General features: G+C 47.0%; 1 protein-coding gene across 2 annotated transcripts in view; it reads right to left on the bottom strand.

Annotated features, from left to right (window-relative positions):
* LOC110512135 (zinc finger protein 436-like) overlaps positions 1–16,790 on the bottom strand; it is a 29,109-nt gene that overhangs the window by 6,360 nt on the left and 5,959 nt on the right. Inside the window, exon 2 of one of the 2 annotated variants that reach the window (XM_036972654.1) lies at positions 9,424–10,293. The exons of the other annotated variant lie outside the window; for it this stretch is intronic. Within the exon in view, the coding sequence (XP_036828549.1) occupies positions 9,677–10,293 (617 nt within the window). The 3' untranslated portion in view covers positions 9,424–9,676. Of the gene's footprint in view, positions 1–9,423; positions 10,294–16,790 lie in introns of those variants that run through there. 2 annotated transcript variants of the gene reach the window in all.

Genomic DNA, 16,790 nt, shown 5'->3' with positions numbered 1-16,790 from the left:
CATTACGGTAATGACAAGAGGGTTTTGAAACGGTAATGACAAGAGGGTTTTGTAACGGTAATGACAAGAGGGTTTTGTAACGGTAATGACAAGAGGGTTTCATTACGGTAATGACAAGACGGTTTTGAAACGGTAATGACAAGAGGGTTTCATTACGGTAATGACAAGAGGGTTTCATTACGGTAATGACAAGAGGGTTTCATTATGGTAATGACAAGAGGGTTTCATTACGGTAATGACAAGAGGGTTTCGTAACGGTAATGATAAGCTGGTTTCAGAAATGAGCGTTGCATAGATTGCCTTCAAAAAAACTGTACTAGAAATTCAGTACCCCAATACATTATCAGACTGTGTCATTTGTTAACACCAATTTCATAATAATAAAATCACTGATCTTAATGATGACCCCCTCTTATGTAAGTATTGTAATACCACGCATGTATTCAGATCCAGAGTCATCGTGGAGGTACTCAGATCCAGAGTCATCGTGGAGGTACTCAGATCCATAGTCATCGTGGAGGTCCTCAGATCCAGAGTCCTCGTGGAGGTCCTCAGATCCAGAGTCCTCGTGGAGGTACTAAGATCCAGAGTCATTGTGGAGGTACTCAGATCCAGAGTCAACGTGGAGGTACTCAGATCCAGAGTCATCGTGGAGGTACTCAGATCCAGAGTCATCGTGGAGGTCCTCAGATCCAGAGTCATCGTGGAGGTACTCAGATCCAGAGTCATCGCGGAGGTACTCAGATCCAGAGTCATCGTGGAGGTCCTCAGATCCAGAGTCATCGTGGAGGTCCTCAGATCCAGAGTCATCGTGGAGGTCCTCAGATCCAGAGTCATCGTGGAGGTCCTCAGATCCAGAGTCATCGTGGAGGTACTCAGATCCAGAATCATCGTGGAGGTACTCAGATCCAGAGTCAACATGGAGGTACTCAGATCCAGAGTCCTCGTGGAGGTACTCAGATCCAGAGTCATCATGGAGGTCCTCAGATCCAGAGTCATCGTGGAGGTCCTCAGATCCAGAGTCATCGCGGAGGTCCTCAGATCCAGAGTCATCGTGGAGGTACTCAGATCCAGAGTCATCATGGAGGTCCTCAGATCCAGAGTCATCGTGGAGGTTCTCAGATCCAGAGTCATCGTGGAGGTCCTCAGATCCAGAGTCATCATGGAGGTCCTCAGATCCAGAGTCATCGTGGAAGTCCTCAGATCCAGAGTCATCGTGGAGGTCCTCAGATCCAGAGTCATCGTGGAGGTCCTCAGATCCAGAGTCATCGTGGAGGTCCTCAGATCCAGAGTCATCGTGGAGGTCCTCAGATCCAGAGTCATCGTGGAGGTCCTCAGATCCAGAGTCATCGTGGAGGTCCTCAGATCCAGAGTCATCGTGGAGGTCCTCAGATCCAGAGTCATCGTGGAGGTCCTCAGATCCAGAGTCATCGCGGAGGTCCTCAGATCCAGAGTCATCGTGGAGGTCCTCAGATCCAGAGTCATCGTGGAGAAGAAACTAAAGTATGTGGGCGTAGCGTTTGGACCGGAGCAAGGACATTGGGTAGCCGTCTGAAACAGAGAACGCCTCGTTATATTTTTGCCGATAGTTCAGCAACTTCTGCTGTTCTCTTGGTGTGGTGCAAAGTGAAGTACGCCTCTGTTTCATGAAGCTGCCGAAGCAGTTCTTCCATTGCCAGGAGAAATGGTAATGCATGTTAATATACAGTACCAGTAAAAAGTTTGGACACACCTACTCATTCAAGGCCTTTTCTTTATTTTCACTATTTTCTACATTGTGGAATAACAGTAAAGATATCAAAACTATGAAATAACACACATGGAATCATGTAGTAACCAAAAACAAAGAAGTGTTAAACAAATCCAGAATATCTTTTATATTTGAGATTCTTCAGAAAGCCATCCTTTGCCTTGATGACAGCTTTGCTTTACTCTTGGCATTCTGTGGACGGGTCTCGGGTCTGTTCCTACTTTATTATGACGGTAGGTTTGTATCTTTAGTCGCATACGAGATCTCAGACAGAACGGGCACCATTTTGACGACACTTGGGTGAATGACGCGTCTTGCCGTAGAGATCCGCCATTTACATAATCACTAATGTGAACTGATGTACAGTCTAATCCTGTTCTGTACACCGGGTCATATTGTTTACCCAGTAACTAATATGAACTGATGTACAGTCTAATCCTGTTCTGTACACTGGGTCATACTGTTCACCCAGGAACTAATGTGAACTGATGTACAGTCTAATCCTGTTCTGGCCACCGGGTCATACTGTTCACCCATTAACTTAGACTGCAGTGATGCTGACATGCCATCAATGACGATACAGTCAGAATCTTTCTGGACTCTGTTTATTTACTAAGGTTCCCCTGAACTAGCTGGTGCCGAGGCAGCGGCTGCTCTTCCTGGGGTCCAAAGAAGGAATCAAAACACAACAAACAAAACCCAGTACTCCATTAACATCCAGAGACCCACACAGCTGAGTGCATTCGTCTCAAGATACCCAGGCCCAGACAGACATATACCACAGTGGTATCACATACCTAGGCCCAGACAGACATATACCACAGTGGTATCACATACCCAGGCCCAGACAGACATATATCACAGTGGTATCACATACCTAGGCCCAGACAGACATATATCACAGTGGTATCACATACCCAGGCCCAGACAGACATATATCACAGTGGTATCACATACCCAGGCCCAGACAGACATATATCACAGTGGTATCACATACCTAGGCCCAGACAAACATATATCACAGTGGTATCACATACCCAGGCCCAGACAAACATATATCACAGTGGTATCACATACCCAGGCCCAGACAGACATATATCACAGTGGTATCACATACCCAGGCCCAGACAAACATATATCACAGTGGTATCACATACCTAGGCCCAGACAGACATATATCACAGTGGTATCACATACCCAGGCCCAGACAGACATATATCACAGTGGTATCACATACCTAGGCCCAGACAGACATATATCACAGTGGTATCACATACCCAGGCCCAGACAGACATATACCACAGTGGTATCACATACCCAGGCCCAGACAGACATATATCACAGTGGTATCACATATCTAGGCCCAGACAAACATATATCACAGTGGTATCACATACCCAGGCCCAGACAGACATATACCACAGTGGTATCACATTCCTAGACAGACATATATCACAGTGGTATCACATACACAGGCCCAGACAGACATATATCACAGTGGTATCACATACCCAGGCCCAGACAGACATATATCACAGTGGTATCACATACCCAGGCCCAGACAGACATATATCACAGTGGTATCACATACCCAGGCCCAGACAGACATATATCACAGTGGTATCACATACCCAGGCCCAGACAGACATATATCACAGTGGTATCACATACCTAGGCCCAGACAGACATATATCACAGTGGTATCACATACCCAGGCCCAGACAAACATATATCACAGTGGTATCACATACCCAGGCCCAGACAGACATATATCACAGTGGTATCACATACCTAGGCCCAGACAGACATATATCACAGTGGTATCACATACCCAGGCCCAGACAGACATATATCACAGTGGTATCACATACCTAGGCCCAGACAGACATATATCACAGTGGTATCACATACCCAGGCCCAGACAAACATCTATCACAGTGGTATCACATTCCTAGACAGACATATATCACAGTGGTATCACATACACAGGCCCAGACAGACATATATCACAGTGGTATCACATACCCAGGCCCAGACAGACATATATCACAGTGGTATCACATACCCAGGCCCAGACAGACATATATCACAGTGGTATCACATACCCAGGCCCAGACAGACATATATCACAGTGGTATCACATACCTAGGCCCAGACAGACATATATCACAGTGGTATCACATACCCAGGCCCAGACAAACATATATCACAGTGGTATCACATACCCAGGCCCAGACAGACATATATCACAGTGGTATCACATACCTAGGCCCAGACAGACATATATCACAGTGGTATCACATACCCAGGCCCAGACAGACATATATCACAGTGGTATCACATACCCAGGCCCAGACAGACATATATCACTGTGGTATCACATACCTAGGCCCAGACAGACATATATCACAGTGGTATCACATACCCAGGCCCAGACAGACATATATCACAGTGGTATCACATACCCAGGCCCAGACAGACATATATCACAGTGGTATCACATACCTAGGCCCAGACAAACATATATCACAGTGGTATCACATACCCAGGCCCAGACAAACATATATCACAGTGGTATCACATACCCAGGCCCAGACAGACATATATCACAGTGGTATCACATACCCAGGCCCAGACAAACATATATCACAGTGGTATCACATACCTAGGCCCAGACAGACATATATCACAGTGGTATCACATACCCAGGCCCAGACAGACATATATCACAGTGGTATCACATACCTAGGCCCAGACAGACATATATCACAGTGGTATCACATACCCAGGCCCAGACAGACATATACCACAGTGGTATCACATACCCAGGCCCAGACAGACATATATCACAGTGGTATCACATATCTAGGCCCAGACAAACATATATCACAGTGGTATCACATATCCAGGCCCAGACAGACATATACCACAGTGGTATCACATACCCAGGCCCAGACAGACATATACCACAGTGGTATCACATACCCAGGCCCAGACAGACATATATCACAGTGGTATCACATACCCAGGCCCAGACAGACATATACCACAGTGGTATAACATACCTAGACCCAGACAAACATATATCACAGTGGTATCACATACCCAGGCCCAGACAAACATATACCACAGTGGTATCACATACCCAGGCCCAGACAGACATATATCACAGTGGTATCACATACCCAGACAAACATATATCACAGTGGTATCACATACCCAGGCCCAGACCCAGACAAACATATATAGCAGACCCAGGCCCAGACAAACATATATAGCATACCCAGGCCCAGACAAACATATATCACATACCCAGGCCCAGACAAACATATACCACAGTGGTATCACATACCCAGGCCCAGACAAACATATACCACAGTGGTATCACATACCCAGGCCCAGACAGACATATACCACAGTGGTATCACATACCCAGGCCCAGACAAACATATACCACAGTGGTATCACATACCCAGGCCCAGACAAACATATACCACAGTGGTATCACATACCCAGGCCCAGACAAACATATACCACAGTGGTATCACATACCCAGGCCCAGACAAACATATACCACAGTGGTATCACATACCCAGGCCCAGACAAACATATACCACAGTGGTATCACATACCCAGGCCCAGACAAACATATACCACAGTGGTATCACATACCCAGGCCCAGACAAACATATACCACAGTGGTATCACATACCCAGGCCCAGACAAACATATACCACAGTGGTATCACATACCCAGGCCCAGACAGACATATATCACAGTGGTATCACATACCTAGGCCCAGACAGACATATATCACAGTGGTATCACATACCCAGGCCAAGACAGACATATACCACAGTGGTATCACATACCCAGGCCCAGACAGACATATATCACAGTGGTATCACATATCTAGGCCCAGACAAACATATATCACAGTGGTATCACATACCCAGGCCCAGACAGACATATACCACAGTGGTATCACATACCCAGGCCCAGACAGACATATACCACAGTGGTATCACATACCCAGGCCCAGACAGACATATATCACAGTGGTATCACATACCCAGGCCCAGACAGACATATACCACAGTGGTATAACATACCTAGGCCCAGACAAACATATATCACAGTGGTATCACATACCCAGGCCCAGACAAACATATACCACAGTGGTATCACATACCCAGGCCCAGACAGACATATATCACAGTGGTATCACATACCCAGACAAACATATATCACAGTGGTATCACATACCCAGGCCCAGACCCAGACAAACATATATAGCAGACCCAGGCCCAGACAAACATATATAGCATACCCAGGCCCAGACAAACATATATCAAATACCCAGGCCCAGACAAACATATACCACAGTGGTATCACATACCCAGGCCCAGACAAACATATACCACAGTGGTATCACATACCCAGGCCCAGACAGACATATACCACAGTGGTATCACATACCCAGGCCCAGACAAACATATACCACAGTGGTATCACATACCCAGGCCCAGACAAACATATACCACAGTGGTATCACATACCCAGGCCCAGACAAACATATACCACAGTGGTATCACATACCCAGGCCCAGACAAACATATACCACAGTGGTATCACATACCCAGGCCCAGACAAACATATACCACAGTGGTATCACATACCCAGGCCCAGACAAACATATACCACAGTGGTATCACATACCCAGGCCCAGACAAACATATACCACAGTGGTATCACATACCCAGGCCCAGACAAACATATACCACAGTGGTATCACATACCCAGGCCCAGACAAACATATACCACAGTGGTACCACATACCCAGGCCCAGACAAACATATACCACAGTGGTATCACATACCCAGGCCCAGACAAACATATACCACAGTGGTATCACATACCCAGGCCCAGACAAACATATACCACAGTGGTATCACATACCCAGGCCCAGACAAACATATACCACAGTGGTATCACATACCCAGGCCCAGACAGACATATACCACAGTGGTATCACATACCCAGGCCCAGACAGACATATACCACAGTGGTATCACATACCCAGGCCCAGACAAACATATACCACAGTGGTATCACATACCCAGGCCCAGACAAACATATACAGTGGTATCACAACCACCACATAATCATATAATACAACATCTATTATAAAACAATGTCTCTCTTCACACTCCCCGTCCTGCCGTAAGGTGTTCTTTAGTCTGGTTTTAATCTCTTTTTATTGTTATCTTGAGTTGCCTGGGTGACAGAGAGTTCTATTTAATACTGTCTATCTTGAGTTACCTGGGTGACAGAGAGTTCTATTTAATACTGTCTATCTTGAGTTACCTGGGTGACAGAGAGTTCTATTTAATACTGTCTATCTTGAGTTGCCTGGGTGACAGAGTTCTATTTAATACTGTCTATCTTGAGTTGCCTGGGTGACAGAGTTCTATTTAATACTGTCTATCTTGAGTTACCTGGGTGACAGAGAGTTCTATTTAATACTGTCTATCTTGAGTTACCTGGGTGACAGAGAGTTATATTTAATACTGGAACCAGCATGGAACCCTAGAGATGTGTTATTGACTGTGAGTATGGACCAGCATGGAACCCTAGAGATGTGTTATTGACTGTGAGTATGGACCAGCATGGAACCCTAGGGATGTGTTATTGACTGTGACTATGGACCAGCATGGAACCCTAGAGATGTGTTATTGACTGTGAGTATGGACCAGCATGGAACCCTAGAGATGTGTTATTAACTGTGAGTATGGACCAGCATGGAACCCTAGAGATGTGTTATTGACTGTGACTATGGACCAGCATGGAACCCTAGAGATGTGTTATTGACTGTGACTATGGACCAGCATGGAACCCTAGAGATGTGTTATTGACTGTGACTATGGACCAGCATGGAACCCTAGAGATGTGTTATTGACTGTGACTATGGACCAGCATGGAACCCTAGAGATGTGTTATTGACTGTGACTATGGACCAGCATGGAACCCTAGAGATGTGTTATTGACTGTGACTATGGACCAGCATGGAACCCTAGAGATGTGTTATTGGCTGTGACTATGGACCAGCATGGAACCCTAGAGATGTGTTATTGACTGTGAGTATGGACCAGCATGGAATCCTAGATACAGTTGAGGTCGTAAGTTTTTCAACCACTCCACATATTTATTGTTAACAAACTATAGTTTTGGCAAGTTAGTTAGGACATCTACTTTGTGCATGACACAAGTAATTTTTCCAATATTTGTTTACAGACAGATTATTTAACTTATAATTCACTGTATCACAATTCAGTGGGTCAGAAGTTGACATAAACTAAGTTGGCTTTGCCTTTAAACAGCTTGGAAAATTCCAGAAAATGATGTCATGGCTTTAGAAGCTTTTGATAGACTAATTTACATCATTTTTGTCAATTGGAGGTGTACCTGTGGATGTATTTCAAGGCCTACCTTCAAACTCAGTGCCTCTTTGCTTGACATCATGAGAAAATCAAAAGAAATCAGCCAAGACCTCAGAAAAAAAATTGTAGACCTCCACAAGTCTGGTTCATCCGTGGGAGCAATTTCCAAACGCCTGAAGGTACCACGTTCATCTGTACAAACAACAGTACGCAAGTATAAACACCATGGGACCATGCAGCTGTCATACCGCTCAGGAAGGAGACGCGTTCTGTCTCCTAGAGATGAACGTACTATGGTGCGAAAAGTGCAAACCAATCCCAGAACAACAGCAAAGGACCTTGTGAAGATCCTGGAGGAAACAGGTACAAAATGATCTACATCCACAGTAAAACAAGTTCTATATTGACATAACCTGAAAGGCCGCTCAGCAAGGAAGAAGCCACTGCTCCAAAACTGCCATAAAAAAGCCAGACTACGGTTTGCAACTGCACATGGGGACAAAGATCATACTTTTTGGAGAAATGTCCTCTGGTCTGATGAAACAAAAATAGAACTGTTTGGCCATAATGACCATCATTATTTTTGGAGGAAAAAGGGGGAGGCTTGTAAGCCGAAGAACACCATCCCAACTGTGAAGCACGGGGGTGACAGCATCATGTTGTGTGGGTACTTTGCTGCAGGAGGGACTGTTACACTTCACTAAATAAATGGCATCAGGAGGAAGGACAATTATTATGGATATATTGAAACAGCATCTCATGACATCAGTCAGGAAGTTAAAGCTTGTTTGCAAACGGGTCTTCCAAATCGACAATGGTCCCAAGCACACTTCCAAAGTTGTAGCAAAATGACTTAACTTGACAACAAAGTCAAGGTATTGGAGTGGCCATCACAAAGCCCTGACCTCAATCCTATAGAAAATGTGTGGGCAGAACTGAAAAGGCGTGTGCGAGCAAGGAGGCCTACATACCTGACCCAGTTACACCATCTCTGTCAGGAGGAATGGGCCAAAATTCACCCAACTTATTTTGGGAAGCTTGTGGAAGGCTACCCAAAATGTTTGACCCAAGTTAAACAATTTAAAGGTAATGCTACCAAATACTAATTGAGTGTATGTGAACTTCTGACCCACTGGGAATGTGATGAAAGAAATAAAAGCTGAAATAAATCATTCTCTCTACTATTATTCTGACATTTCACATTCTTAAAATAAAGTGGTGATCCTAACTGACCTAAGACAGGGCATTTTAACAAGGATTTAATGTCAGGAATTATGAAAAACTGAGTTTAAATATATTTGGCTAAGGTGTATGTTAGTAAGGTTTCATATAAACAATTAGATTTATATTTTAGAGTAAGGTTTCATGTAAAAAAATGATTTATGTGAGTAAGGTTTCATATCAACAATTTGATCGATATTTTTGAGTAAGGTTTCATGAAAACAGTATGACTTCAAGTTGCATAAACAAAAACACAAATTCCCAGTCAGAAACATAAGTCAGAACACAGCCTCTCTATTCTCTCATGTGATTTCAGGTCCTCTGACTGAGAAAATGTCTTTCCACATTGAGAACAGTGGAAAGGCTTCTCTCCTGAATGTGTTCTTTCATGTGATTTCAGGTGCTTTAACAGGTTAAAACTCTTCCCACATTGGGAGCAGTGGTAAGACTTCTTTCCAGAGTGTATTCTGTTATGTATTTTCAGGCTCCCTAACTGGGTGAAACTCTTGCCACACTGAGAACATTGGTAAGGCTTTTCTCCTGTGTGTATTCTCTCATGCCTTTTCATGTTAACTAACAAGGTAAAACTCTTTCCACATTGGGCACATTGGAATGGCTTTTCTCCTGTGTGTATTCTCTCATGCCTTTTCATGTTAACTAACACGGTAAAACTCTTTCCACATTGGGAACATTGGAATGGCTTTTCTCCCGTGTGTGTCCTCTCATGCTCTTGAAGGTTCCGTAACTTCATAAAACTCTTTCCACAATGGGAACAGTGGTGTCGTCTTGCCGGTTTGGGAGTCTCTGGTTCTGGTTTCCCTGAAGGACTCTTCCCGCTATCGGAGAATCTCTTCCTACTGGAGTGAGAATCTGGTCTCTTTCCTGCCAAAGACATTTTATTTTGTTAAACAAAGACCTGAATGAAACCTGAAACATGATACAACTTTATTTCTATTAGGGTTGCAAAAACCCAGGTAGCTTTTCACAAAAATCCCAAGTTTTCCAGATATCCTGGTTGGGGATAGAGGTCTTCACGGGTCCAAAAAGTTGGACCCGTTCTGAAAGGGACCTGGGGTTCTACCACCCGGATCCGAAAGGGACCTGGGGTTCTACCACCCGGATCCTAAAGGGACCTGGGGTTCTACCACCCGGATCCTAAAGGGACCTGGGGTTCTACCACCCGGATCCTAAAGGGACCTGGGGTTCTACCACCCGGATCCGAAAGGGACCTTGGGTTCTACCACCCGGATCCGAAAGGGACCTTGGGTTCTACCACCCGGATCCGAACGGGACCTGGGGTTCTACCACCCGGATCCGAACGGGCCCTGGGGTTCTACCACCCGGATCCTAAAGGGACCTGGGGTTTTACCACCCGGATCCTAAAGGGACCTGGGGTTCTACCACCCGGATCCGAAAGGGACCTTGGGTTCTACCACCCGGATCCGAACGGGACCTGGGGTTCTACCACCCGGATCCTAAAGGGACCTGGAGTTCTACCACCCGGATCCTAAAGGGACCTGGGGTTCTACCACCCGGATCCTAAAGGGACCTGGGGTACTACCACCCGGATCCTAAAGGGACCTGGGGTTCTACCACCCGGATCCTAAAGGGACCTGGGGTTCTACCACCCGGATCCGAACGGGACCTGGGGTTCTACCACCCGGATCCTAAAGGGACCTGGAGTTCTACCACCCGGATCCTAAAGGGACCTGGGGTTCTACCACCCGGATCCTAAAGGGACCTGGGGTTCTACCACCCGGATCCTAAAGGGACCTGGGGTTCTACCACCCGGATCCTAAAGGGACCTGGGGTTCTACCACCCGGATCCTAAAGGGACCTGGGGTTCTACCACCCGGATCCTAAAGGGACCTGGGGTTCTACCACCCGGATCCTAAAGAGACCTGGGGTTCTACCACCCGGATCCTAAAGGGACCTGGGGTTCTACCACCCGGATCCGAACGGGACCTGGAGTTCTACCACCCGGATCCTAAAGGGACCTGGAGTTCTACCACCCGGATCCTAAAGGGACCTGGGGTTCTACCACCCGGATCCTAAAGGGACCTGGGGTTCTACCACCCGGATCCTAAAGGGACCTGGGGTTCTACCACCCGGATCCGAACGGGACCTGGGGTTCTACCACCCGGATCCTAAAGGGACCTGGAGTTCTACCACCCGGATCCTAAAGGGACCTGGGGTTCTACCACCCGGATCCTAAAGGGACCTGGAGTTCTACCACCCGGATCCTAAAGGGACCTGGGGTTCTACCACCCGGATCCTAAAGGGACCTGGGGTTCTACCACCCGGATCCGAACGGGACCTGGGGTTCTACCACCCGGATCCGAACGGAACCTGGGGTTCTACCACCCGGATCCTAAAGGGACCTGGGGTTCTACCACCCGGATCCGAACTAACAAAAAGCAGCAGGAAAGTTGTATTTTGTTAAAACTACTTTATTATCTGAAGCTGACAGAGTAGGAGAAGAGCGGGAGAGGGGCCGTACTATGAAAGCCCGGGCTACAGTAGACTAATAGCTACCATTACTAGGTTACTTATAAAATAAGATAGTACCTGTCTTGGACTAAAAACCCGGGAGAAACTAGTTAAGCTACATAGCTAAGGTTAGCTAGCTACTCTAATTCAGGCCGGGGGGGCATACGCTTTAAGATCCTACAGTTACAAACAACAACAACAACTCTAATTCAGACTATTAGGTAGCAGTCTACCTGTTGGCTCTTGGTCGTTGCAGACTATCCTTCTCCTTGACCTTTTATTCCGTCATTTTAATTCCATCTTCTATTAATTAATCCATTTTGCTGTTTGCCTACAATCCTAAGTGACTTGACCAGCCACTACTGAAGTGCTTTAGTAGAAGAAAGAGATGAACTGAACTGAACGTTGATCCTCCCCATCGGGCTTCTGTTTTCCAAACTGACTTCCTGTCCTGATTGGTTAACATGTTGTGCAGAAGGCCGTGCCACGGGAGGAAAACGCAAGGTCATGTGTCTCCTAACTTTTGCCACACAGAGAGGATCTGTAGCCTAGCGCTGCTTTGATCACTTGTGATTGGACAACAACAAGCGTCATGTGCAACGCTCCACTTTCGTGAAAAGCAAGAGCAGCAACAGAAATGATTTTAAAAATAAATAAAATGTCTCTCTCTACTGCAGAAGTCACGTTCAGATCTGTATGGGCCCTTATCTCTCTACTGCAGAAGTCACGTTCAGATCTGTATGGGCCCTTCTCTCTCTACTGCAGAAGCCACGTTCAGATCTGTATGGGCCCTTCTCTCTCTACTGCAGAAACCACGTTCAGATCTGTATGGGCCCTTCTCTCTCTACTGCAGAAGCCACGTTCAGATCTGTATGGGCCCTTCTCTCTCTACTGCAGAAGTCACGTTCAGATCTGTATGGGCCCTTCTCTCTCTACTGCAGAAGCCACGTTCAGATCTGTATGGGCCATTCTCTCTCTACTGCAGAAGTCACGTTCAGATCTGTATGGGCCCTTCTCTCTCTACTGCAGAAGCCACGTTCAGATCTGTATGGGCCCTTCTCTCTCTACTGCAGAAGTCACGTTCAGATCTGTATGGGCCCTTCTCTCTCTACTGCAGAAGCCACGTTCAGATCTGTATGGGCCATTCTCTCTCTACTGCAGAAGTCACGTTCAGATCTGTATGGGCCCTTCTCTCTCTACTGCAGAAGTCACGTTCAGATCTGTATGGGCCCTTCTCTCTCTACTGTAGAAGCCACGTTCAGATCTGTATGGGCCCTTCTCTCTCTACTGCAGAAGTCACGTTCAGATCTGTATGGGCCCTTCTCTCTCTACTGCAGAAGCCACGTTCAGATCTGTATGGGCCCTTCTCTCTCTACTGCAGAAGCCACGTTCAGATCTGTATGGGCCCTTCTCTCTCTACTGCAGAAGTCACGTTCAGATCTGTATGGGCCCTTCTCTCTCTACTGCAGAAGTCACGTTCAGATCTGTATGGGCCCTTCTCTCTCTACTGCAGAAGTCACGTTCAGATCTGTATGGGCCCTTCTCTCTCTACTGCAGAAGTCACGTTCAGATCTGTATGGGCCCTTCTCTCTCTACTGCAGAAGTCACGTTCAGATCTGTATGGGCCCTTCTCTCTCTACTGCAGAAGTCACGTTCAGATCTGTATGGGCCATTCTCTCTCTACTGCAGAAGCCACGTTCAGATCTGTATGGGCCCTTCTCTCTCTACTGCAGAAGTCACGTTCAGATCTGTATGGGCCCTTCTCTCTCTACTGCAGAAACCACGTTCAGATCTGTATGGGCCCTTCTCTCTCTACTGCAGAAGCCACGTTCAGATCTATATGGGCCCTTCTCTCTCTACTGCAGAAGTCACGTTCAGATCTGTATGGGCCCTTCTCTCTCTACTGCAGAAGCCACGTTCAGATCTGTATGGGCCCTTCTCTCTCTACTGCAGAAGTCACGTTCAGATCTGTATGGGCCTTTCTCTCTCTACTGCAGAAGTCACGTTCAGATCTGTATGGGCCCTTCTCTCTCTACTGCAGAAGCCACGTTCAGATCTGTATGGGCCCTTCTCTCTCTACTGCAGAAGCCACGTTCAGATCTGTATGGGCCCTTCTCTCTCTACTGCAGAAACCACGTTCAGATCTGTATGGGCCCTTCTCTCTCTACTGCAGAAGCCACGTTCAGATCTGTATGGGCCCTTCTCTCTCTACTGCAGAAGCCACGTTCAGATCTGTATGGGCCCTTCTCTCTCTACTGCAGAAGTCACGTTCAGATCTGTATGGGCCATTCTCTCTCTACTGCAGAAGCCACGTTCAGATCTGTATGGGCCCTTCTCTCTCTACTGCAGAAGCCACGTTCAGATCTGTATGGGCCCTTCTCTCTCTACTGCAGAAGTCACGTTCAGATCTGTATGGGCCCTTCTCTCTCTACTGCAGAAGTCACGTTCAGATCTGTATGGGCCCTTCTCTCTCTACTGCAGAAGTCACGTTCAGATCTGTATGGGCCCTTCTCTCTCTACTGTAGAAGCCACGTTCAGATCTGTATGGGCCCTTCTCTCTCTACTGCAGAAGTCACGTTCAGATCTATATGGGCCCTTCTCTCTCTACTGCAGAAGTCACGTTCAGATCTGTATGGGCCCTTCTCTCTCTACTGCAGAAGTCACGTTCAGATCTGTATGGGCCCTTCTCTCTCTACTGCAGAAGCCACATTCAGATCTGTATGGGCCCTTCTCTCTCTACTGCAGAAGCCACGTTCAGATCTGTATGGGCCCTTCTCTCTCTACTGCAGAAGTCACGTTCAGATCTGTATGGGCCCTTCTCTCTCTACTGCAGAAGTCACGTTCAGATCTGTATGGGCCCTTCTCTCTCTACTGCAGAAGTCACGTTCAGATCTGTATGGGCCCTTCTCTCTCTACTGCAGAAGTCACGTTCAGATCTGTATGGGCCATTCTCTCTCTACTGCAGAAGCCACGTTCAGATCTGTATGGGCCCTTCTCTCTCTACTGCAGAAGTCACGTTCAGATCTGTATGGGCCCTTCTCTCTCTACTGCAGAAACCACGTTCAGATCTGTATGGGCCCTTCTCTCTCTACTGCAGAAGCCACGTTCAGATCTGTATGGGCCCTTCTCTCTCTACTGCAGAAGTCACGTTCAGATCTGTATGGGCCATTCTCTCTCTACTGCAGAAGCCACGTTCAGATCTGTATGGGCCCTTCTCTCTCTACTGCAGAAGTCACGTTCAGATCTGTATGGGCCCTTCTCTCTCTACTCCACGTTCAGATCTGTATGGGCCCTTCTCTCTCTACTGCAGAAGTCACGTTCAGATCTGTATGGGCCCTTCTCTCTCTACTGCAGAAGTCACGTTCAGATCTGTATGGGCCCTTCTCTCTCTACTGCAGAAGTCACGTTCAGATCTGTATGGGCCCTTCTCTCTCTACTGCAGAAGCCACGTTCAGATCTGTATGGGCCCTTCTCTCTCTACTGCAGAAGTCACGTTCAGATCTGTATGGGCCCTTCTATCTCTACTGCAGAAGTCACGTTCAGATCTGTATGGGCCCTTCTATCTCTACTGCAGAAGTCACGTTCAGATCTGTATGGGCCCTTCTCTCTCTACTGCAGAAGTCACGTTCAGATCTGTATGGGCCCTTCTCTCTCTACTGCAGAAGTCACGTTCAGATCTGTATGGGCCCTTCTCTCTCTACTGCAGAAGTCACGTTCAGATCTGTATGGGCCCTTCTCTCTCTACTGCAGAAGCCACGTTCAGATCTGTATGGGCCCTTCTCTCTCTACTGCAGAAGTCACGTTCAGATCTGTATGGGCCCTTCTATCTCTACTGCAGAAGTCACGTTCAGATCTGTATGGGCCCTTCTATCTCTACTGCAGAAGTCACGTTCAGATCTGTATGGGCCCTTCTCTCTCTACTGCAGAAGTCACGTTCAGATCTGTATGGGCCCTTCTCTCTCTACTGCAGAAGTCACGTTCAGATCTGTATGGGCCCTTCTCTCTCTACTGCAGAAGTCACGTTCAGATCTGTATGGGCCCTTCTCTCTCTACTCCACGTTCAGATCTGTATGGGCCCTTCTCTCTCTACTGCAGAAGTCACGTTCAGATCTGTATGGGCCCTTCTCTCTCTACTGCAGAAGTCACGTTCAGATCTGTATGGGCCCTTCTCTCTCTACTGCAGAAGTCACGTTCAGATCTGTATGGGCCCTTCTCTCTCTACTGCAGAAGCCACGTTCAGATCTGTATGGGCCCTTCTCTCTCTACTGCAGAAGTCACGTTCAGATCTGTATGGGCCCTTCTCTCTCTACTGCAGAAGTCACGTTCAGATCTGTATGGGCCCTTCTCTCTCTACTGCAGAAGTCACGTTCAGATCTGTATGGGCCCTTCTCTCTCTACTCCACGTTCAGATCTGTATGGGCCCTTCTCTCTCTACTGCAGAAGTCACGTTCAGATCTGTATGGGCCCTTCTCTCTCTACTGCAGAAGTCACGTTCAGATCTGTATGGGCCCTTCTCTCTCTACTGCAGAAGTCACGTTCAGATCTGTATGGGCCCTTCTCTCTCTACTGCAGAAGCCACGTTCAGATCTGTATGGGCCCTTCTCTCTCTACTGCAGAAGTCACGTTCAGATCTGTATGGGCCCTTCTATCTCTACTGCAGAAGTCACGTTCAGATCTGTATGGGCCCTTCTATCTCTACTGCAGAAGTCACGTTCAGATCGGTATGGGCCCTTCTATCTCTACTGCAGAAGTCACGTTCAGATCTGTATGGGCCCTTCTCTCTCTACTGCAGAAGTCACGTTCAGATCTGTATGGGCCTTTCTCTCTCTACTGCAGAAGTCACGTTCAGATCTGTATGGGCCTTTCTCTCTCTACTGCAGAAGTCACGT

Source organism: Oncorhynchus mykiss, unplaced genomic scaffold, assembly GCF_013265735.2.
Source record: "Oncorhynchus mykiss isolate Arlee unplaced genomic scaffold, USDA_OmykA_1.1 un_scaffold_189, whole genome shotgun sequence".
NCBI lineage: Eukaryota > Metazoa > Chordata > Actinopteri > Salmoniformes > Salmonidae > Oncorhynchus > Oncorhynchus mykiss.
The sequence above is the reverse complement of the archived record's forward strand: the minus strand, read 5'-3'. Positions and strand labels throughout refer to the sequence as shown.